Source organism: Zea mays, chromosome 9 (assembly GCF_902167145.1).
Source record: "Zea mays cultivar B73 chromosome 9, Zm-B73-REFERENCE-NAM-5.0, whole genome shotgun sequence".
In the NCBI taxonomy this organism is placed as follows: Eukaryota; Viridiplantae; Streptophyta; class Magnoliopsida; order Poales; family Poaceae; genus Zea; species Zea mays.
Window position 1 is genome coordinate 9,411,965 of NC_050104.1, and position 24,290 is coordinate 9,436,254.

The following is a 24,290-nucleotide window of genomic DNA, read 5'->3' on the forward strand; positions in this document are numbered from 1 at the left end:
GAAGGTCATACCTTCATAAGCACAACAAATAATGAAGAAGGATTTATATAAAATATGAAAAATAATTTAAACACATGATTATTATTATTAACTCGTTTCTATTCCATTGTTATAGAAATAATGACAAATTACAAAATGTACCTTCGACTTGAAGGAAAGTAAAAATACCAGTGTGAAGCAAAAGCAAATGCCCAATGCGTAATTACAGGAGCGCGTGAACAGTATAGGGGTAATGTTCACCTATTTATAGGCACAGGGCGCAGCCTGTGTATAATTACATTTATGCCCTTTACAATGAACTACAATAATGACACAGAATATCATGGGTCTTTATGTCATTTCATCTTTAAGTCGGTTCACCCCTTCGTCTTGAGACATGTCACTGTGCCGAAGATTTATAGTCGATAGCTTCGGCGCTGCTTTGGAGAGGATCTGCCGAAGATGTTTATTTCTTTAGGATCTTCGGCTACGAAGCATACCCCTAACAATATCATATGGGAAGCCCATTCCGTTTATGTGTGATATGCTCCTTCAATCGGGTACCACACACTCTTCTCTTTGGTTCTCTAAAATACTTATATTTGAAACATGTGCCAACCTTCTCTCTGTGCTCCCAAACTAGGTCCAACATGTCTCATATAAATAAGAACAAGACACAATATCATGTAAGGAGAGTAGAATAAAAATATATTACTTGTAACAAATGACATATTAACATAAAACAATAAAACATCGAAACATATTTGCATTTTTTCCTCTATGCACGAGATGCTCCTTCAATCAGATACTACCTCTGCTCTTTGTTTCTCTACAATACTTATACTTAAAACCTACGCCAACCTTCTCTTCGTATTGCCAGACTAAATCCGACATGTGTCCTACAAATGTGGCAAAAATAATGCAAGTATGCAACACATTAGTAGCAAATAATGATACCAGCTACATATATAACTAAATATTAACATATATAACTGAATATTAACAATACTAACATATATAACTAAATATTAACAATACTAACATATATAACTATACATTAACAATACTAATATATAACTAGATATTAACAAGACGTCATCACATAAAAAAATATGAAACGCTAATCCCAAAAACCAAATCTAGACACTAAAATTACTAAATAATACAAGTCAACATGGTTTCTCAGTAACAAATTGTGGTTTACCACTGCTCGGAGCGGTTTACCTCCGCCATTTGTCGAGAAACCGACGGATCAATGGGTTTTCTAGCGGGTCTATATGTTTTCCTATTTTCTAATGGGCTAAATTAAATTAAATTTAGATATCATGTATACCATATTACTCACTAGAATATGTAGTTTGTATCATATTTTTCTTTATTTTTTATAAAATTGTTCAAAAAATTTAAATTTGGAGTGTTTTTTTTAAACCAGTGGTTAACCGGTACCGCTGGGTGGCGGTTTCGGTAAACTGGCCGATAAACCGACGGTTTCTACTGGTTTTGTAAACCCTGCTTCACGCATGGTTGGTTGATCAAATGTCGCTGTGGCCATCTCGTGTTATTTATTATTACGTTCACACTAATTGCAGCTTCGCCATTACAGGGAAGCGGATCTTGCCGACATTCAGTAGAGGTCTTTTGAGTGGTCTCTAGGATGCTAACTGAAAAATAGCTCTTCGTGAAGAGTTTGTCTCTACACGATTCTCCATACTTGTTGTCTTACAACTGCATTTATGATTTAGTGGCTCAGTATTATACCATGCAACTTTTTGTTATCTTTTATACTTAGAAAACCGTTCTATCGTCTTAGGGGTGTACATGTCCTTATGACATGTATAACTCTAAGACTCCAACTCGGTTTTCAAAGTATAAGAGAGCTTAGAGACTGGATGATACAATTCTAGGTCTATAAATTATAAATACAGTCAAGACACAACATGTATTGAGAGTCGTGTAGAGATATACTCTTCGCGAAGAATCCGTCTCTAGATTTTTTTTTTCACTTAGCTTGCTAGAGACACTTTAATAAACTTTTCGTTTAATTAGGTGGTACACGCCCTTTCCACGAGTCATCGGCCGCCGGTAGCCAGCTGACGGTACCCGGCTCCCGATGTAACGACAGTTTTCGAATGCGCGGGACAACACCGTTCCGACGTTTGTGCCCTCCCAGTACCTACTAGAGAACGCATACTGAAAGGCACGTTTAAATTGGGGCGAGTCAAAACTAGTTAGTATAGTTCTTTACTACAAATTAAACTGGGGGGGGGGGGGGGGGGGGGGGGCAGGCTCAGGCCTTTGACTTTGTTCCTCGAAATCCTGTATACTCAGGAATTGTTTGATCATGTCTGCTACTAGGAAGGAATCCTTCAAGCCATCGGACTCGGACTGGATGTACTGGAGATTAAAGTAAATGCATGCATGGCACATGCAAAGCCCCAAGTAGTAGTAATACATAGATCAATGGGCACCAAACCCGTGCTGCCATGCGTCGATCGATCGAATGGTCCCTCAACCTCTAGATCCACCGACCGACCCCGCGCACGCTAGAAGAATCTTTAAAGAAACTAGCAAAATGAATCGTCGGTGGAAAAAATCTTCGTGCTAACAAAGGAAGAAGCAAACGTAGCAGAGGAGGTTAGAAATTCATCGATTGCTTAGAGTATCTCCAAGAGAGGACTTAAGCCGGGTCCTATATTCAAATATAAGAGTTAAGATCTTAAAATAGCTTCCAATAAAGTTGCTATTTTATAAATTTCCATCAAATGAATATAGCACCTGAAGTCACAGTTGCTAAATATAGCACCCTAAGAGCATCTTCAAGAGGAACTCCTATAATTAGGGTCTCAAAAGCTAAATTGGACCTGATTCAAGTTAACTTGGATCAACAATTTTTTATCAACTCCAACAACAACTCCTAAACTCACTCCTAAACTCACGTGGTAGTTAACTCTGTGAGATTAGACACACATGAATAGGTCCCCTGACTCGGGTGCTATATTTAGCAACTGTGACTTCGGGTGCTATATTCATTTGATAAAAAATTATAAAATAACAACTTTGTTGAAAGCTATTTTGAGATCTTAACTCCTATATTTGAATATAGGACCCGACTTAAGTCCTCTCTTGGAGATGCTCTAAGTCAGGGGACCTATTCCTGTGCGTCTAATCTCACGGAGTTAACTACCACGTGGGTTTAGGAGTTGCTGTTGGAGTTGAGAAAAAATTGTTGATCCAAATTAACTTAAATCAGGTCCAATTTAGCTTTTAAGGCCACAATTATAAGAGTTCCTCTTGAAGATGCTCTTAGGTACTGTCCGTAACAGAGTCAGCGGTGGAGTGGCCGAACGGGTGGGGCTCCAACCCGGCCTCGACCGCTTCTGATTCCATGGAGCCCAGCCCGGTAGATCACGTATGTTGGAGATCATGGCCTCTCAAATCACATTCTTAGAGCCCGCTTCTGATACATAGATCATGACCTCTCAAATCACGTATGTTGGATCCATGGAAAAAAAATCAATGACCTCACATGTCACAAATGGGTTGTGCCAGAAGCGCACGGTAGGAGCACTTAGAGAGGTCATTCTATTTGTTATTTTATGGACTAAAAGTTACTAAACTTTAGTTTAGAAGGTGTGAACCAAACACTCCCTTAGCCGAGCAATAGCGAAAAATAAATTGATGAGGGAGTGAAAAGTGTGGTTTTTTTGCTAAAATTTGAGAGTTAAACATCTTTTGCAATTTGTCGGTGCAGTTTGGATTGTATCCGCATTGCTTAAAGATTTCACAATCTCGCGATATTTCTCATATGTTCGAGGTTTGGCTCAGAGAATATGTCCTTTAAATGGTATCTTGACCTTTAAAAAGTTATAAGTGTGCACATTCTTAGGGAGTCTTAAGCTTATCATGTGTGTAGTGGTTTTATTAAAAGAAAATAGAGTCCTCGATGAAAAGCAGCATGTTTCAACTTTAAGAATTTAATGATTGGTATCATATACACGGGTATCAAGTTCAAATTGGTATCATATATATTGGCATCAAGATCACTTAATATCTCTTACATGCTTTCTCCATGCATTGTATATATTAAAATCATGTTTGTTTTAATTTACCCTTCTACTATTGATAAGTTTTACTTTTATGCTAATATCAATAGAATATCATTTTCATCATATGTATTAATGTATATAGGGGGAGCTTAATTACAATATAAAAGTCATTTTTTGTGACCAATCTCCTATGAAAGAACTTTCATATTATAAAGGGCGGAATAAAGTTTTAAAAGTGGCAAAATGGATATAGGATCACAAAATTTGCCCATTCCTAGTGTTTTAATATCTTCCTTGCTCGTTGTTTGATTCCAAAGGGGATTTTTTCAAGAAAAAGACAAGCCCAACTTACATCAAATACCAAAACCACAAATTCGAATTCTTATTAAGTGGTACCGAACATGTTGCGTTTTGTGCAAGTCGTGTATAAATAAGGGACGTGCACTAAAAGAGATTGATATATTCCTTGCTCGTTGTTTGATTCCAAAGGGGATTTTTCAACAAAAAGACAAGCCCAACTTACATCAAATACCAAAACCACAAATTCGAATTCTTATTAAGTGGTACCGAACATGTTGCGTTTTGTGCAAGTCGTGTATAAATAAGGGACGTGCACTAAAAGAGATTGATATATTCCTTGCTCGTTGTTTGATTCCAAAGGGGATTTTTCAAGAAAAAGACAAGCCCAACTTACATCAAATACCAAAACCACAAATTCGAATTCTTATTAAGTGGTACCGAACATGTTGCGTTTTGTGCAAGTCGTGTATAAATAAGGGACGTGCACTAAAAGAGATTGATATAGGGTCATTTTTCAAAGGGAGATAATGTCATCCTATATTGGGATTTGGTCTAAGAGAGGGGGGAAAGTGGATAATGGAGTTAGGAGAGGCTTAAATACATAATAACACAATATGAGGATATTTAGCATTAGCAAGAAAAGTTGTATTTTTATAATATCATCAAGTGGTATCTTTTTATAATCATATGAATTTTGCTTTTATATTTGCATCCTAGTAAGTAGATTGAATTTACCTTTTGGTATTTATTATTTGCTTGCTTTGGATGTATTGCCATCAATCATAAAAAAGATAAAGATTGTAAGAAAAATGGACCCATGACCATTTGATGATAAGTTTTAGTCCTTGATGGTCAACATAACCATTTCAACTAACATTCTTTGCTTTTATTTTTTTGTTATAATTTAAAGGATGCAACATAAACTTGGACACGAGACAGTTTTTATTGAGACGTTAGGGGTGTAAAATGATGAGATTGTATCCCACCAATTAGAAAGAGCTACAACGTAATAGGAAGAACATAATTGTAAATTATACAAAATAAACAGAACCACTGCTATAGAGATCGGCCACTTCGTAATCTTGTGCCTGTAGCACCTTCATCAAAAGAGAGCTTCTGAAGGTAATATGATGCCGAAGCTCATTTAAATATTAACTTATTCATTAATCCAGGTTATGACATACATGCTTAAACTATTCTTAACAAAAAAAATGTAAACATGTAAAAGTACAATACATGCTTAAACTAATCTTAACAATAAAATAAATAACAAAAAAAGTAGATAATAATTTATAAATGTTTTGAATAGGACAGTGATTGAAGTTTTTTTAGAACGGAGAGAGTATATTAAGTTGTTTTGCTAATATCGACTGCCTTATGTGACATTAATCCAAGCATTTGGTGTTACTTTTTGCTTATGACTTGAATGTTCTTCGGATATACGGGAGGCACTATAATCCTTCTTCCATTCATTTCCGTGAGAGGGGAGAATGGAAGAACTAAAGTGCTAAGCAATCGTGCACTGTATCAAGAAGCTGAGACCTTCACAAGTAGTATTCATTCAAACAGCTTCAGAATTTTGAATTTTTACCCCTTCATACATGTTAGCAATGAGAGACAAGCTTTCAATAGATCCCCAATAGAAATCAAGTGATTACATGATTTGTTTGGAAAGTCCAATGTAACGGGATCGATTGCCTCTCTTCAATAAACAGTAGAATAATGCATCCAGGAAATTCGATGGAAAAAAATTGACAAACAGCGAAACGTGAGGACCAGAAACACCGATGCTCGCCACCGCCGGAGACTGACAGCCGTGAAGAGCAGAAAACAATGGTGACAGCAAGCAGCACAGGGGAACGAAACAATGTAGGCGAGGAAGGGGCGGAGCGGCGGAGCCCCAGTGAGCAAGGAACATGCATGCGGAACTACAGACCGGGGCTTTGAGCTTGGTCGCACCTCATGGAAACGCCAGCCAGCCGGCCCCCTCACCGGCCCATACAGATGATCAGATAGACATGGACAATCAGACAAGATCAGAGTACAACAAACATGGCACACAGCTCAAGGGACGATCCATTCAGACATTGGCGACGTAACGGCATATCATTCACAGTAACTAGGCTATAATAACTGAATAAGATGATTGCCAGCTAAATGATGCCTTCCCTTTCATCATGAATCTCAAACAAAACGAACTTGTAAATCCCACCAAAAAAATCATAGAAGATAAAAATGAAAATATATATGCATCAGATAATCTCTCCTTAGAATCAGGCATGCGTAATCATCAGGGTTTAGGGTTTAGGGTTTAGGGTTTAGTTGTTCGGTGTTTTTACTAGAATCGCTGCTGGATGGCTCTCGCGCTCGCGTCCCGTCCCCTCGGGTTCACGTCCCGTCCCCTCCCCTCCCGTCCGCTCACCTCCTCCCCGTCCGGCGCCTCCTCCCACGCCACCAACAGCTCGCCGGTGGTCACTCCGACTCCGGCGACCACCTCACCACCGCGTATCCTCTCTCGGAAGGCGCCGACTTCCACCTCCTCCTTGTCCCCGGCGGCGCGGCCGTCCCTGACGGCGGGTCGGTCCAAATTCCATCGCTGGCAGGAAGTGTCTCCTGCGTCAAATGAAGGTCCCTACCTCCCCTTCCCGGCGTCTGCTTCTCCGGCGGGTGTGGCGATCCCTGGTTCGATGGACGGGCGCATGTCCTTCAGGGACGTGCTGCTTACGGCCTCCCAGGCGCCGCCCCCCGGGCTTATCAAGGACCCCACTCCACCGGTGAAGGCCGTTCTTCTGACCGCGGCGCGCCACATTCACTCGCCGAGGCGCGCTGTTCCAGATGTTGATGATGGCTGGCGAGTGGTCCGGGGCAGAGGCGCTCGTCGTCGCGCCGCCTTGCCGAAGAAGCCGCGGCCGGTCCCGGCGGAGTTGCATGGCAGGTGCTTCAAATGCCTGTCGTCGTCGCACCGGGTGGCGGACTGCCGCAGGGCCACGAGGTGTTTCAAGTGTTGGCGGCCGGGGCACTTGGCGGCGGCGTGTCTCGTGGATCGTCCCATTCGGTCTTCTGTGTGGGATCGCCTATCTCTGCCACGCGGGGCTGCGAAGGACCGGGCGGCCGGCGTCATCAGGCGTACTTCGGTTTGGCGGCGGATCACCCCGGCGAGCTCTTCGGACGGCGTTATTGGGGCGGCTGTCTCTGCTCCTGTGCATGGGGCTGCTCCTAACAATGAGGATGGTGCTCCTGTCGTCGAGGGCTCGCAGTCCAGGATGGGGCGCAAGCGGCGGAGGGGTCCGCGTCGTAGGCCTGAGGCTTCCAGGGGGCCTCCTCCTCCCCCTTCCCCGCCGGCCTTCGTTTCTGGCGTCTCGGAGAGCCAGAGGGCTGGGCGGACTGCAGCGGTAAGAGATGTTCCCGCTCGGAGACCTATATGCGTCATGGAGTTCTCGGCGGGGTTTGCTCGGGAGGAAGTTGATCTCCGACGTGCCCTCTTCGTTCCATCACTGGTAACCGTCCTATGGTCTCTCCTGACATGGTTTTGGACGAAGTTGCGCGGTCATACGATGTTGATCGTGGCCTGTTGAGAATTCATCGATCCAACCCTGAGGATTTCATTCTTTTTCTCCCTGACGAGGAGTTAGCTGTGAGGGTTTTCAATGGCGGCAGACATTTCCTTGCTCCTGGCTTCAGTCTGAAATTCAAGCGCTGGTCACGCTTCATCCATGCGACGGGTGGCTCTCTCCCGTTGTTGGCAAATGTTGAGCTGAGAGGGATTCCGGCGCATGCTTGGGATCGCTCAACTGTGGAGCGGTTGCTGTGTAATCTTGGGTTGATCAAGTCAGTGCATCAGTGCTCTTTGGACAGAAGTGATCTCGATGTCTTTCGTGTCCTGGCATGGTGGGCCGATGGGTCGGAGCTCCGCCGTGAAGTTGATCTCTTTATCAAGGAACCCGTGCATGGCTTGGATGAGTCGTCGGAGAAGCTGTGTCTTGTCTACCCCATTTTGATCGAGGCCACTCCTGTTGCTCTTGGTGAGCGTGGGCCGGGGGGACCGCCATCCCCGCCGCCCCCTCCTGCCAAGGGGGGCGACGACCCCAGGGGTTTTTCGCCGCGACGCTTGGCTGGCTCCGGAGGATGTTCCGGCGACGGGCGGTCATCGAGGGGGTCTGCGAGGGGACCCGTGCACTCGCGGCTTGGCCCGCCGGTGCATACCACGTGCCACGTGACACCTGCTGTGACGTCGGTGTTGCACGTCGTGCATGTGCCAGAAGAGGAGCAGCCTTCACCGGGGGATGTGGTACATGTTGCTCCTGGCGCTGCTACTGAGGCCCCTATGGTGGTTGATGACGTCCCCAGTGGCGTCCCCGATGGCGCTGCTGTCCCTGCTGGCCCTATGGGTGATGATGGGATTGAAATGGCGGCCGTCTTGGGGGCACGGTCCCGCCTCAGAGATCCGCCTTTGTCCTACTCTCGGAGGAGGAGCCGGGTGGTTGCTGTGGCCACCCCACCGCGGGCCCCTGCCGAACAGTTCATCAACCACATCACGTCGAAGGTGGGATCGCTCCTTCCTGTGCCAAAAATTTCAAGAAGAAGATCCAAGACCGCCCAGGCAAGCCATGCCCCTCGCCGGAGTCGCAGGGTTGCTGGCCTGCCTGTTGAGCCTGGGAAGCTTGATGCTTCAGGCTGCAGGAAGTCCCTGTTGCGTGCGCTTGGTTCTGACGTTGTGGAGGTCAAAATCACCATGAAAGATCAAGATCGGTATGCCAGTCTCTTCCCCCAACAGCTCTCGGTCGTCCAAATCTCTGCTCTGGCTGCACTGTTTGGTTGGCCCGCGCCTGAGACGTCAGTGGAGGCTGGTGGGCTGATGGTCTGTGGTATGTGACTGCGCTGCGGCTCATGTCGGTCGTCTCTTTCTTGTTGCAATGAATCCAGATCATCTGATTTTCTGGAATGTGCGCGGTCTGAATTCCGCGGCTCGGCAGGATGGTGTTCGGCTAATGATGAACTCTGTCAGTGCTGATGTGATTTGTGTCCAAGAAACAAAAATGGAGGAGTGTTCCCGGGGTTTCATTCTCAAACTGCTAGGGGCCGACTTTGATATTAACTACATCTTTGTGCCTTCAGTTGGTGCTAGTGGTGGGATAATTATTGCTTGGAGATCTAAACTTGGTGTGGTTGGTGCTAGTCGTGTTGATGCGCACTGTGCTTCGGTCCAGTTTTGCCCTTCTGATGGCGAGCCCTGGTGGCTGACTTGTGTCTATGGGCCTCAGGGGAATGACAATAAGGTGGCCTTCTTGCAGGAACTTCGTGATGTCCGTGCTCAGTGTGCTGGTCCCTGGGTGGTGGGGGGTGATTTCAACCTCATTTACAAAGAGGATGACAAGAGTAATTCAAACATAAACCGTGCTATGATGGGCAGGTTCAGGCGCTTTATTGATGATTTGACTCTTAAGGAAGTTCCTCTCCGCGACAGGAAGTACACTTGGGCCAGTTCATCAACCAGTTCTTCTCCGGTTCTTGTCAAGCTGGATAGGGTGTTTTGCTCTGTGGACTGGGAGCAGCAATTCCCTGGTTGCTTATTGCAAAGTGCAGCCTCCGATGATTCAGACCATTGTCCTCTTGTTTTAGGTCTGAAAGATGTGTTCCATGGCAAAAAACGATTCCATTTTGAGTCTTTCTGGCCCAAGTTTTATGGTTTTCAGGAGACTGTTTCTTCAGCTTGGGATTCGGTGGAAGCGACTGCTTGCCCCCTGGAGTCCCTAGCTCTGAAATTGAAAGCCACTGCTAGAGGCCTGCAAAGTTGGAGTGACCGCAAAGTGGGAAATTTTAGTAAGCAGCGTGCGTTGGCAAGAGAGATTATCTACCAGTTCGAGCTTGCGAGGGAGTTCAGGCAGCTTTCTGAGTTGGAGATTTGGCTGTTAAACAGACTCAAGAAGCATTCTTTGGCATTGGCGTCGCTCATTCGTACAGTTGCTAGACTCCGCTCTAGGGTGGCTTGGTTGAGACATGGTGATGCCAACACCAAGTTTTTCCATGCATGTGCTCGTTATAGGAAGAAGAAGAACTTCATCGCCAAGTTGTCTAATGGTGATGGGCTGGTTACTAGTCATGATGATAAAGCGGAGGTGCTGCTCAATTATTTTACGGAGCTGATTGGTAGCAGCAGTGACAGGGTGTCTTCTATTGATCTTGAGGCCCTTGGGATCCAACACCATCTTCTGGATCACCTTGTCAGCTCATGTTCGGAAGAAGAAGTTTGGGATACCATCAAGCTGATGCCCTCTGACAAAGCGCCGGGGCCCGATGGCTTCACGGGAAGATTCTATAAGGTGTGTTGGCCAATCATTAAGAAGGACATCATGGCGGCTGTTGCAGCAGTTTGGAGGAAGGACTTTCGGAATTTTCGGGCTCTTAATTCAGCCTTCGTTATCCTCCTTCCTAAGGTTGAGAACCCGTCTAATGCCAAGGAGTTTAGGCCTATAAGCCTCATTCATAGTTTTGCCAAACTAATTACGAAGATCCTTGCAAACCGGTTGGGAGGTCAGCTTGATAGTATGGTGTCCAAGAACCAAAGTGCTTTCATCAAGGGAAGATTTATTCAAGACAACTTCATGTTGGTCCAACAAACAGCCCGCTTCCTTCATTCTCAGAATCAGCCAACAATTATGCTGAAACTGGACATATCAAAGGCGTTTGATTCAGTATCCTGGCCCTTCTTGTTGGAAGTCTTGCGGAGTCTGGGGTTTGGTGCTGGATGGTGTGACATTGTAAGTGGGCTGCTTGCCACATCCTCCTCTCAGATTCTCCTTAATGGTATTCCAGGGGACTTCATTCCACACAGAAGAGGGCTGCGGCAGGGAGACCCCCTCTCCCCTATGTTATTCATTTTGGTGATGGACGTTCTAAACCTCATGGTGGGGCGAGCTGTTGAAGCTGGGCTGTTGCAGCCCCTGTCAACTCGATCATTTCTGCATAGAGTCTCTCTTTACGCGGATGATGTTGCGCTTTTCATCAAACCTACTGCGGATGACCTTGTTCTGGTGGGGGATATACTCAGGCTGTTTGGTGAAGCTTCCGGTCTCCAAACAAATATTCAGAAAAGTAGTATTATCCCTATCAGGTGCTCACAGTCGGAGGTAGCCACTGTTCAGGATCATCTGCCTTGCAAGCTGGAGGAATTCCCTTTTAAATATTTGGGGCTGCCGCTGTCCTTAAAAAGGCTCAATAAAGCGCAATTACAGCCCTTCATTGACCGCTTGGCGAACTCTCTCCCGGGTTGGAAGGCTGATCTTATGACTAAGGCAGGAAGAGCGGTCCAGGTTCAATTTGTGTTGACAGCTACTGTTGTCTATCATGCTATGGCTCTAGATCTCCCTTCTTGGGCCCTCAAGGCCATGGATAAAATCAGGAGGAATTTTCTTTGGCGTGGCAGAAGCGAAACTAATGGAGGTCATTGTCTGATTGCTTGGCCTAAAGTCACTAGACCTAAGGAGCTGGGCGGCCTCGGCATCTCTAATTTACAGTCTTTGAATTGGGCTCTTCGTGTTAGATGGCTTTGGCTTCAAAAGACTAGTCCGGACAAGGCTTGGGCTTCTTTTCAACTCCAGTTTTCAGATCAGGTGAAGTCTCTCTTCGATCTTGCCTTAGTCTCTGAAGTTGGAGATGGCAGCAACACCTTGTTTTGGTGTGACAGATGGCTGTTAGGGCAGCGCCTGGCTGATCTGGCCCCCCACCTATGTGCTATGGTTCCTAAGGGAGTAGCTAACAAGAGAACGGTCGCTGAGGGTTTAACTGATATGGCTTGGGTCCACGATCTTCGTGGTACGGTCACTGCTGTGGTCATCGCTGAGTTCATTAAATTAGCGGAAGCTGTTTCAGAGGTGTTGCTGTTGCCTGATACCCCTGATAAGCATATCTGGAGATTCTCAAGCTCGGGCCAATATTCAGCAAAGTCTGCTTATGAGATGATCTTCATGGGCTCAATCACTTTCGAGCATTGCGATCTTATTTGGAAAAGTTGGGCGCCTCCAAAGTGTCGTTTCTTCTTATGGCTGGTTGCCCACAACCGTTGCTGGACGGCCGACCGGTTGGCTAGGCGCAACCTCGACCATCCCGACGCTTGTGTCCTTTGTGACCAGGAGGAGGAGACGATCAACCATCTGCTGCTGTCTTGCGTTTTCGCTCGGCAATTCTGGTTTATCCTTCTCCAGAGGATTGGGCTTGCTGGTGTGGCACCGCAACCGGGTGAAGAGGACTTCATGGCTTGGTGGAAAGGCATCTCCACTCCCGTGGGGGGATCTTCTCAGGCTAGCCTTAATTCCTTAGTGATCTTGGGGGCGTGGTGTCTTTGGAAGCATCGGAATGATTGTGTTTTCAATGGGATGAGTCCAAATCTTTCTGCTGCCTTAGCCATGGTTGGGCATGATATTATGCTTTGGAAGCTGGCTGGTGCCAATGGTCTGTCGCTGCCAGATGTTGCTACCTAAGTGATATTGTGCTTCTGGTGTGATTGTGTGTTTGGGGCTGTTATGTCTGTCTTTGTTTCTCTCCTCCTGTTATCCCCTGTAATTCTTGTGTGGCCTCTTGGCTATAACTTTTGTGTTTTTGCTTCTTCTATTAATATAAAAAATACGCAATTCTCTTGCGTATTCGAGAAAAAAAAGGCATGCGTAATCGGCTTCCAAGATCAACTGATATACAATCGAAATCAAGCAAAAGCTACCATCACAATTTTTTTCATACAGGTGGTATATCCTACAGTATGTCTTCTTTGGTTCAATAGCACGTTTGGATGAGAGTTCATGGTTGTTGGTTGCAGCTTGAAACAGGATCTGAACTGGTAAAGATGAGATGGAGCTAGTTTTGGAGGACTTGAGTTAGGTCTAGAGCTCCCAAAAAAATAACAAGAAATAATTGGACTGGCTCCACAAACAACACAAGAAAGGTTTGGTTTTAATCTTAAACGACACAAGCTTATGTTACATATATACTCAGAAATTCAAGGGCGTGTTTTTATACTATACAACAAGTTCCGTGTTTTTATACTATACAACAGTTCAGTCATATTCTACCACATACACGATCACCGCACTGGACTTATATCGCAAAATATCAATTATCGTCAGATCATATAAGCTGCTCCAGATGAATCACATGAAAGGTTGAAGAAGAGCAACAGCGGTGTTTCAATGGCTGGCAATACATCATGTGGAACCCTGGAAAGATCGGAATCAGAGATCTTTTTTATAACCGCTTCCTGACAGCACAACAAGCGGCTAGAATGAAAAAGAAGGCTTCAAGTTAAGAACAAGGGTGCTCATTTTGGTGTAATTTATCTTTCAGTTTGGTGCCTTTTGAGTTGGGACCCTCTGTGGCTGTTTGAGCCATATGTGTGGCCGTGTGGGGCCTCTGTAGTTAACCCCGGTTTTAATTGTATTTAGAACTCATTTTGCCTCTTAATTGAAAGGCAAAGCTCCTGCCATCTTTTTTTTGAAGGAAAAAGGTCCGGATGACTCAGAGGATTCAGTTTAGACGGCACTGTTATTTAAATTCAGATGGTAATACTAGATGCACACCCATCAATCATCTAGTCTGATCATCCTAACTAATGCACCATGGATGCAAACTTTATTGCTAAACAACACTCAGGCTAGCATACAGCCTATCCCCAAGTGGCGGGCGGCATCGAGGCAAACTGGTTCGGACGACGTCAGATAGAATAGGGCTAAACAGATAGATGCGAGGACTGGACCAAGGAGATCTGACGAGAAGATTAGAACATGGCTGATTTAATCTACCTAAAACTTTATTTTTTATCTATACTTAACATTAAATGAACATTAGGTATAAAGGAGGGCCATGGCCACCTTTGCCCCTTCCCCCCAACCTATGGATCCACCCCTGAATGTTATGAAGTACTAACCTATCTATCAACAACGACCAGGGCCATAACAGAAACATGTTACTTTAGTAGGACGAGGAAAAATTGCTATTTTGCCACTCTCAGTTTTGACTCTCTGTTATTATGTCATCCCGTTTATTTGACTCTCAGCAGTGAGATGCAAAGCAGCATGGCACAATAAAGCTAAAACCTTTGCATAATCCCGCCCAAAGTAAGAGCATCGCCAATTTACCATTGCCAACATATAACTACTCAAGGGGCATCAACAAGCATTATTATACCACTCATCCTATTTTAAGAAGATAACGTAATCATGAGAAACGAACATTGAGCTTGATTTAAGTGGAAGTTCAACCATATCCAAATTCCCACCGAGAACGTGCTTTTCATGTTCCACTCATTGTATCTCGTACATAGTAATTGAAGCTTGCAAACATTATTATTCACCTCGACCAAGTAATACACAATCTAACCTTCTACAGCTTAGCAGGCTTGGGGAAGATGTCAGGGGTGAACTTCTGCGCCGCACTGATGCTCCCCTTGATTTTAATCGCCCCTCTGCACATCAACAGAGTCCATCAGCCTCGAAGAAACTACAACACAAAATTCTAAAGTACAACGAGAGAGAAAAAAACAAAGGTTGGTCTTGTTCTCCTAACCGAATGAATGCAATCTGCGGATTCGTCTTGCCGGTGGCGATTCCAAGGAAATCGTTGTCCGTGAAGGAGAAAGTGGCATCCGGCTTTCCCTGGTACGGCCCTGCGAATCATAAGCAAGGCTTCAGAACTCCAATACGGGCAACGGTAACTAGATATAAAAAAATAAGGTTGGAGGGCGGTAAAGGAGGAACCTTTGGTGACCTCGCCCTTCTTGAGGTCGACCACGAAGATCTCCTCATCAACGCCGATCTTCTGCAACGCGGAACACCGCGCAGGAATACGGGATCAGAAAGGCCGTCGATCTGGCCAGAATTTCACTCAATCTAGGGGTAGGGGGAGGGAGGGAACCGGACCTTGGGGGCGATGTTGAGCTGGTAGACGAGGCCGACCTTCTTGGTGACCTCCTTGCCGGCATCGGTGGCCAGGTGCTGGCGCATCAGCTCCAGGAGCTGCGCGGATTTGAGGCTGCTACTGTCCATCTCAGCGGACGAGCTGGGACTGGGAGTGGGATTAGCAGCGCGGATTAGAAACGGAGGTTGGAGAAGGGAGACGCCGGGCGCGAGAATAGGATGAGGGGTTTGCTCAGTTTTGATGGAAAGGATGAGTAGTTGCGGGAAGGAGAAGGCAATCAAAGCGGCAAGACGTGCAGGACTGCAGCTGCAAGCACGCCACGCCACGGCCCATGCTGGTTGCTGGATCTGGATCTGGATCTAGCTGGGGGCGGGTGGATGCCCTGGCCCTATCCGGGTGGTTACTGGTTAGCTGTTGGCACATCAGAACGACCGGCAGAACTTTCAATCAAAACGTCGAGTTGAGCAATTTTACAAATTTAAGGTCCGTTTGGTTTTGCTAGGCTAAAGCAAAAAGGCTAAAATCTAGCTAGTTTAAGGGCTAATGTATCAAACACAAAGACTAAAAAGGGGCTAAAACAGTTTAGCCCCGTTAGACCACCTTGTCAAGCTAAAGTATGCTAAAATCTTCACCTTTCCACCTAGTACCCTCCCCACTAGCGACCATGCAACACCTAGTTGTTTTGGCGCCGGATATTTTGGTCTTTATGAACAATATTAATTGCTTTAGTAACTATTTCGGTTAGATGATTTAAACTGGGTGTGCTAAATTTTAGTCTCTAAACTTTAGCTATTTTACTTTAGCCACGAGAACCAAACATGTCTTTATCAGAGAATGAGAGTCAGGGATGAACGAGGTAAAGTAAGAGGTATAAGAGGATGATTTTAGTTCTTTAATTTAATACTAGCTGAGTGTCCGTGCGTTGCAACGGGAATATATAATACCAGCATACTACGATAACTTATATACAAAATGTGTGTTATATTGTTATGAGAAAATGTTTCATAATCAATTTGTGATCCTAGCCATAAATAAATTTTGTTATTTTAATCTAATTGTTTCACCACTAGATTGCAACCATCAGTATCATGCAGACTTCGATATATGACACGATTTGTATGGTCTCATCATTGGAGAGCACATTCCACATATGATGAAAGAAATTCTCTCGTACATCGTTAGTCATCAGACACGCACCACCATACGCTCTTGCTTAAACAAAATGGTAAGTGTGTGTGTTTGCGAAGAGAATTAAAGACAGACCGGCACAAAAGCTACCCTGACGGTGGCGAGGATGACGAACTGGTCACTGTTGTCGATCCTCCTCTGCGTCACCTCCGGCGCCAAGATGACGCCACAATCCTCGATATAGTAGTCGTCGAACGCATGCGACATGACGAGTACCGATGACTCTTGGTTGGGCTGCCAAACAAAGTGCACCTCGGGCTCATCAGCGAGGTAGTACCCCTAGCCGTTGCACCACCGGATGCGCTACTCCACTACATACATCATGTCCGAGGACACTCACACAACGTTAGCAACGTCCATCGTCCCAGCGCACAAGAATTCATGTCCGGTCAGTAGCGACTTACGTGGCAGGTTGGGCTTCAGGTGGACGATGAGCTGGACAGCGTGATGGCGTCGTCGTCGGATGCGATGTCCAGAACAACCCGAGAGTCGTCGACGTTGGCGACAACCATGAGCCCCCCTGCTTAACGATAGACAGCGCGGTGCAGCTGCTCTGGACTGCGTCCAAGCAGCGGCTTCGCGGGAGCTTGTCGTACACAGCAGCGCATGCGACCACGTAGGACTGCTTCTAGAGGTTGAATTGACAATCGCCAAGCTTCTTCTCGTCATCGATGGACGACACCAACGCGAGTGCCTCCTGCTCATGGTGTTTGTTCGGGGTTTCAAGCAAGAAACATGGATTCATGTTTGGCGTTGGTTTATGAAAATGACTCACAAGTCTGATCCATGGAAAAAATATTACGAAGAAAAAATGTCACACATGCAAAAAAAGGGAATTTAAGTATAATACATTATTCAAACAAAAGAAATTGCATGCAAAGCTCTTATTTAAATAATATTACCTCCATCCAAAAATATAATTCAAGAATCTCGGTGATACTTACCTACTATTACATATTGTGCAAGGGTACCAAGTGAGCTTGGTGAGAGATGTAGTAGATGTGTTTCATGTCATAGATGTAGACATAAACACACATGTGGTGTAGCGGTAACTACTCTTGGCCTTTGTTTGAGAGGTCACGGGTTCAAATCCCCTTGAGGACATGTGTTTTTTTTAATTTTAGTTAGACGTGGCCTGTACGAGGGAATGAGAATGGGAATGAGCTTTGCGGGGAGGGGGGAATGAGAAAGACAGAACAAAGAATGAGAACGAGAGAACATAAAATGATGGCAGAACATGAAAATGAAAAACGTAGAACAAAGAATGGGAATGGTGGCAGAACACGGAATGACAGACTACTCAGGACAACACAATTAGAAAAAAAGACCTCCGTTCCCTCAATCTACCTAGTGAATAATTGAAAAAGAATATTATCATAATAAAAGACCTTCAAATAACGAAATGAAAATACTTAAAAGAGATCATTACTGATGTATTCCCTTATTATTCTTTCTTGATTACAGATATACCTTCGGGAGTCAAGGTGATGGGTAAGAAAACAATACTGCTTCAGAGATGGAGCGATTTAGATCTCCCTCATCAAAAAAGGTATCTGAAAGGGAAATAGGTTTACACCTTTTCCTAAATTGATTTTGGTGGTTGAATTGCCCAACACAAATAATTGGACTAACTAGTTTGCTCTAGTCTATAAGTTTTACAGGTGCCAAAGGTTCACAACAATCCAATAAAAAGACCAAAGATGGGTTCAAATAAAGAGAGCTAAAGACATTCCAAAAGGCACCCTGGTCTGGCGCACCGGACTATCCGGTGTGCCACCGGACAGTGTCCGGTGCACCAGGGAACTCAAAGCTGAACTTGCCACTTTCGGGAAAATGGGAGGTCGCTCTACTATAATTCACCGGACTGTCCGGTGAAGCACCGAACAGTGTCCGGTGTCACACCGGACTGTCCGGTGTGCCAGCGGAGCAACGACTACTTCGCGCCAACGGTCGACTGCAACCGCATTCAATGCGCTACAGTGTGCGCCAGAGTCAGAGCATGTGAAGTTGGCGCACCGGACAGTCTACAGGACCTGTCCGGTGTACCACCGGACAGCCTAGAGGCCCCACCAGTCAGAGCTCCAACGGTCGAACCCTAACGGCCGGGTGACGTGGCTGGCGCACCGGACAGTGTCCGGTGGCGCACCGGACTGTCCGGTGCGCCATGCGACAGCATCCTCCACCAAACGGCTAGTTTGGTGGTTGGGGCTATAAATACCCCAACCACCCCACATTCATTGGCATCCAAGTTTTCCACCTTCAACACATTACAAGAGCTATAGCATTCAATTCTAGACACAACCAAAGAGATCAAATCCTCTCCCAAGTCCGGAATCACTCCAAATCAAATAGTGACTAGAGAGAGCGACATTTGTGTTCATTTGAGCTCTTGCGCTTGGATTGCTTCTTTTCTTTCTCATTCTTTCTTGTGATCAAACTCAATTGTAACCAAGGCAAGAGACACCAATTGTGTGGTGGTCCTTGTGGGAACTTTGTGTTCCGTTTGATTGAGAAGAGAAGCTCACTCGGTCTAAGTGACCGTTTGAGAGAGGGAAAGGGTTGAAAGAGACCTGGTCTTTGTGACCACCTCAACGGGGAGTAGGTTTGCAAGAACCGAACCTCGGTAAAACAAATCATCGTGTCTCACTCTTTATTTGCCCACGATTTGTTTTCACCCTCTCTCTCGGACTCGTTTATATTTCTAACGCTAACCCAGCTTGTAGTTGTGCTTAAGTTTATAAATTTCAGATTCGCCCTATTCACCCCCCCCTCTAGGCGACTTTCAGTATCCATATGCATGGCACTGTATATCTCTATTTTATAGTGGTAAGTCGTAGTACAACTTTGTATAAATTACAAGCATGTCCCATGTTCTCATACACACGGACTACAAAATCTTATAGGGGCATCATCGTCTTTTTCTTTATATATGTGTTGATCAAACCTTCAAATTTCTCTACTTTGTCTTCGTTAGTTTGTTGCCACGCACATGAGCCGTGGAACCGAAGCTTTTAGATTTCACCCTCGTGTTCGTGTGACACGAAGGTTCTTAACGAAGGTGAGCTTCATTATTCCTTCAAAATACCTAAAACAGACTTAGGGATAATTGGTAACTTAATGTTGAGGACCTTCGGCAAGGGAGGACCCCCAACAGTAACCCCTCGTGGTATTAGTTTGTTTTTCATAATGAGCTCAGACCATGGAATAAACGAAGGAGGCCTCATACCGAAAGTCCAAAAACATCTTCCCAGTAAGGGTGGTAATGGGCTCTAAATTTTACACTATAAAATTTAAGGATCGAATCAGATTAGGATCGGGCTCTATTCCTATTCATTTTGAACTAAAAATTATTAAGGACCCTAACTTATTGTGAAGAAACATTCGGATCGTGATCCATTACCACCCCTACATCCCAAAGCTCGTTATTGAAAATGAAATCTTCAAAATATATTTTTATGAACACCTAACATAGGGGGTCCACATTGCAGTGGGTGAATGCGGGTGAATCCTCAAATTACGCGCTTTTTTTATTAAACGGGTGGATATTGATGCATTTGGGCATGACATTCACTGCTACTACCTACTTGATGGTGTTGTTTCCTCTACCTCCGAAGCTTACTTTGGACCCCTGCTTTCTTCGCAAAACTTCACATCCTGTTAGCATCGTTGTTCTTGTAGAAATGGCCGAAGAGAAAGCAAACACTGAACTTGCCATTGTGTTGGCTTCGGATGCCACTAGAAAAGGAGAAGAATTTCCAGTTGCTTAGAGCGGTTCTCTGGTTAGCGTAGCCGGAGCGCCTGCTCATGTTGGTGAAGGTGAACTTGAGGATATCTTAGCTAATTTCGAAGAAGAGTTTGATGAAGAAAGTGAAGACTTTGAGTTTGAAGAGGACAACAATGATGTATGCTTCTGGAAGTCAATAATGATGAAGGGTCACATTGAAGATTTGAAAAAATACAAAGTATATCAATGATATTGATATGGTTAAGCTTGGGGGGAAGATTTTATCCCTTTACCAAAAAAGAATGAAGTGGTGGTATTTTGAAGATTTCTCAAAGCATTGCTTCAGTACCTGCTCCATAAGTGCATCCACGTCACCTAGCTATTGCCAACCATTAGAGGTTGTAGTAGTCTAGTGCTACGTCCGCTGCACACTAGACATGTTCATTGCCTCCAACATTTTCTGCAACCTCTTTGGTAGAATTTAGCTTATGTACTGTGCATTAGATTTGGTGTACACCTTGGTGTCTGATGCCCCTGGTTGCAGTCTACCCTCTTTGACATGACACTATTGTTGCCCAGTGCTCACCCTGAGCATACACTAGACACACCCAATGTCGCGCCATAGCACCCATTGAGATATGTTTCTTCATGTGTCGTCATCTAGGTTTTTCCATCTTGTATCTTGGACTTTTGCATGTACTTGTACGTATTTAACACTGCTCGTAATGTCTTTCTTAAGGTGTTGATCCTCTAAGTTCAAAGCTACTTTGTCTATGTTCAAGTCCACTTTGCATCCTTCAAATTACATATAAAAACAAAAGTAAATAATGTTAGTCCAAATGGTCATGTTTTTAATTAGACACCAAAACCGAACCTAAATGGGATGAGGCTCATTTTACTTAAACCCATATCTATCCAAAGCTTCTATTGAGCATTTGAGTTTCATATCTCTCCCCCTTTGCTCCTAAGACATAGATCTAGAGCAAGGATGAGAAAAGTGTGAGAGCAAGGGAAGCTAAGCTTCACCTTCTTTGTTGAGAGCTTAAGTTCTTCATTTAGTTGGTGTTGCTTGCACTTGTTACTTGAGGCTTTCTCATAGACAACTAGGCGTCTTCCGAAAGCTTCCAACTTGTGGAATAACTCCAAAAAGTTTGTATTACTCCTATGATTCTAGTGGAAATTTTGAGTTGACATTTGTTGCTACTTTACTAAGGAAAGAAGTTGAAAGAGACTCTAACCTTTGTGGTCACCTCTACAATGAGAATGTAGTCACTCCTTAGTGGTGTGGTCAAAGTTTGGGTTAAATCCTTGTCTCTCATTCACTCCTTACTTTACTTGATTCATATTTCACTTGTGATTTGTGCTGGCAAGCTTGTTTGAACATGTGGTTAGGGTTTCAACCTGATCTATTAACTGGAGTAGGTTCTTTCAAAAAGGAGACCATCAATCCCTTCACTAACAACAAATTAAGTGGGTAATTTGTTGATATGATTTTCATATTGTTTTGGACTTTGAATGTGTAGTTGCATGTAGGTTAGAACTTCTAACAATTTGCATTAGAACTTCTAACTACTAATCATAAGTTTGACCCAAACGCTACTACTAATCTATTGTTTTAAGTTGTTATTTAGACATTTAAGATATGCATGTTCATTCCCATCTTTGGGTATTGTAAATTCTTTCAGAATATACTAGCAAACTTATAATGTATGGCTTAGATATTTTTACTCTTTAATATTGGGTATGAACTAGCTGACATACTATTTGCAACTCATGACTTTATTCAAAGATTGTGTTTTTAGTTCTAATACATATTGGAATTGAAGTCCATATCATATGTGCATTGTAAAGAAATGTATAACTTGTTACATAGTCACCTAGATGATTTGTGGCTTAGAGATTTATTCAAATACTATTCCATGTGCTCCATCTTTACTACTCCATTAAGATAAGAACGTAGGAGTCCACGCCCTCGCTCGCCCCCACCCGTGATTGCCTCCGAAAATCTCGCCCACAAAATACGTCGTCCTCCCCCACTTATCGCGCCCACCTCCCCCGAGCCTTAGTCACTCCAGCCCTCGCCACCACCTCCACGGGCGCGCTTGCACGACCTCTCATCCTCACAACTCGCTTTCACCTCCTCGTCACCAAATGTGCCCGCCACCACCCCGCGAGCTGGCAGCTGGCCGCCATCCAACCTCTAGGGTCCGGGCTCGCCACCCACCATCTGTCGCACTCCCCTACCCGCGTGCGTCATACGTCGTTGCCCAAAACTCTAGCGCTCTCGCCCTGATATGACATGTGTGGCACTACTGTCAAGCAGGGTGCCAGACCTTGGTGCCCCCTTGTCCTCAATGCCCCTTCCCCGTCCGCCCCGCCCTCGGTGCCATCCCATCGTGCCCCTCACTCCTCCGATCCTCCCTAGTCCCCACCTCGCATGTCCCTCCTGTCTTTTGTGGGTCGTCGCGATGGCGTCGCGCTCGCCTCTGCTTTGCATTTAGACTCCCCCACCTCCACATGACTCAATTCGTGCGCCGTGCTCAGTGGCGACCCTCCTCTTGTTCTGTGCAGGTGGGAAATGCCTTCATGCATCAGTACTACAACATCTCGCACCAGTCGCTGGAGCTTGTCTACCGCTTCTACCAGGAGTCTAGCCGCCTCGGGCGTCCCGTTGGCACCGATGACGACAAAAGGTACACGGTCACCACCATGGACGTAAGTTCCTCGCCCACGCTGCCTCTATTACTCTCCCATGGCCCAGATCTGGGTGCCCCTCGAGCATAACTATCACTGCAATGGAGGGGGTTTGGAGTGGCGTATGCCTCTCTGATTGTGTGTGGCGACGCCAATAAAGATGGTGGAGACGCAAGTGGCCTGAGCTCCTCAACCCTGTAGCTAGACATGACCACCATGCTGAAGCTCAGGATGAGATGCCCACACCGTAGTCGAATCTCGCCTTCACCTCTAGGATGAACCGTGAGAATGTTGCGGCCGACCGGTGATGGTCCTGGAATCAGAGCCAAGGACGATGATGCCCTATGGTGCTCCCCATCCGGTGCTCTCAGGTGGTCGATGCCTCGCCGGTGACAGGTTAGGAGACGGAGGAGACCCACAAGACCGATGGGGAGGAAGAAGGTGATGCTTGGAGGAGAGGAGCGAGGCCGGCGACGGGAGACGACTTATAGTGTTTGGGGTAGGGCAGAACTGACGAAAGAGATATGGATGGGGGGTGTGACCAAGTGGAAATGTGGATTCACTCGATCCAATTCGGTTGGAAAAAAAGATTGAGGTGGTAAGATAGACTGGAAGACAATTTGGATCGGGGCTTCCTATAGTAATTGGAAGCCTAGGGCTCTAAATATATAAACTATATATATAGGTTATATATCTAAAGTCCTAGACTTCAAATAACTAGAGGAAGCCCTAGCCAAACGTGTCATCCGGTTGAGCCAGACCAGGTCCGGGCGTCCATAAAATAAGCCCTAGAGCGCTAGGGCTCAGTTTTTGACGCCCCACCCCAATGCATGAGCGATGATGCCCACCCAGGTGTGTGCGATAGCGGCGGTTGCTTGAGGTGCGCGACGGTGGCGGACCCCCGGGGCTGCGGTTGCAACGATGGCGGTTCCTTGATCCGTAGTCGCGACGGCGGTTCCTAGATTCGGAGGCGCGGTGGGGGGGGCAGGGCTCCCCGATCCAGAGGGCGAGTGGAGTCGGGGCCCCGTGAAAGTCGCCTAGAGGGGGGTGAATAGATGAAACATAAAATTTATAAACTTTGAACATGCACTTTACCCGGGGTAAGGGTTAGAAATAAATAACTACGAATTCGAAGTGCGGAAGATAGTTCTCCTTGCAATGAGTTGCTCAATAGATGCGAATAACTTTGGGAGCTAACTCAAAACAATGTGAGCAAGAGAACTTTAGAGAGAGAGAGAGGAGAGAGGAGAAACAAATCGAATGGTGAGGGTCAACACAAGTGGACACAACGATTTGTTTCTCGAGGTTCGGTTCCAAAGGAACCTACTCCCTATTGAGGAGACCACAAAGGCCGGGTCTATTTCAACCCTTTCCCTCTCTCAATCGATCACCTAGACCGGTCGAGTGCTTCTTCTTAATCACACGGGTCACTAAGACCCCACAAGGATCACCACACA

At 45.4% G+C, this 24,290-nt stretch overlaps 1 protein-coding gene across 3 annotated transcripts; it reads right to left on the reverse strand.

The window, feature by feature from the left end:
* Nucleotides 1-694: 694 nt before the first annotated feature.
* Nucleotides 695-15,641, reverse strand: LOC100284127 (peroxisomal multifunctional enzyme type 2). Of its 3 annotated transcripts, none has more exons than XM_020543696.2 (5): nt 15,230-15,641; nt 15,068-15,128; nt 14,877-14,976; nt 14,691-14,775; nt 695-878 (listed from the first exon to the last, which is right to left on the reverse strand). In XM_020543696.2, the coding sequence occupies exons 1-4, from the start codon at nt 15,353-15,355 to the stop codon at nt 14,694-14,696; spliced, it is 369 nt and encodes a 122-aa protein (XP_020399285.1). In that variant the 5' UTR covers nt 15,356-15,641; the 3' UTR covers nt 695-878; nt 14,691-14,693. The 3 variants fall into 3 exon arrangements, with proteins under 3 accessions (XP_020399285.1, XP_008656552.2, NP_001150496.1); XM_008658330.3 differs by lacking the exon at nt 695-878 and adding an exon at nt 13,217-13,531; NM_001157024.2 differs by lacking the exon at nt 695-878 and having other exon boundaries at nt 14,555-14,775; nt 15,230-15,537.
* Between the last annotated feature and the right edge of the window lie 8,649 nt (nt 15,642-24,290).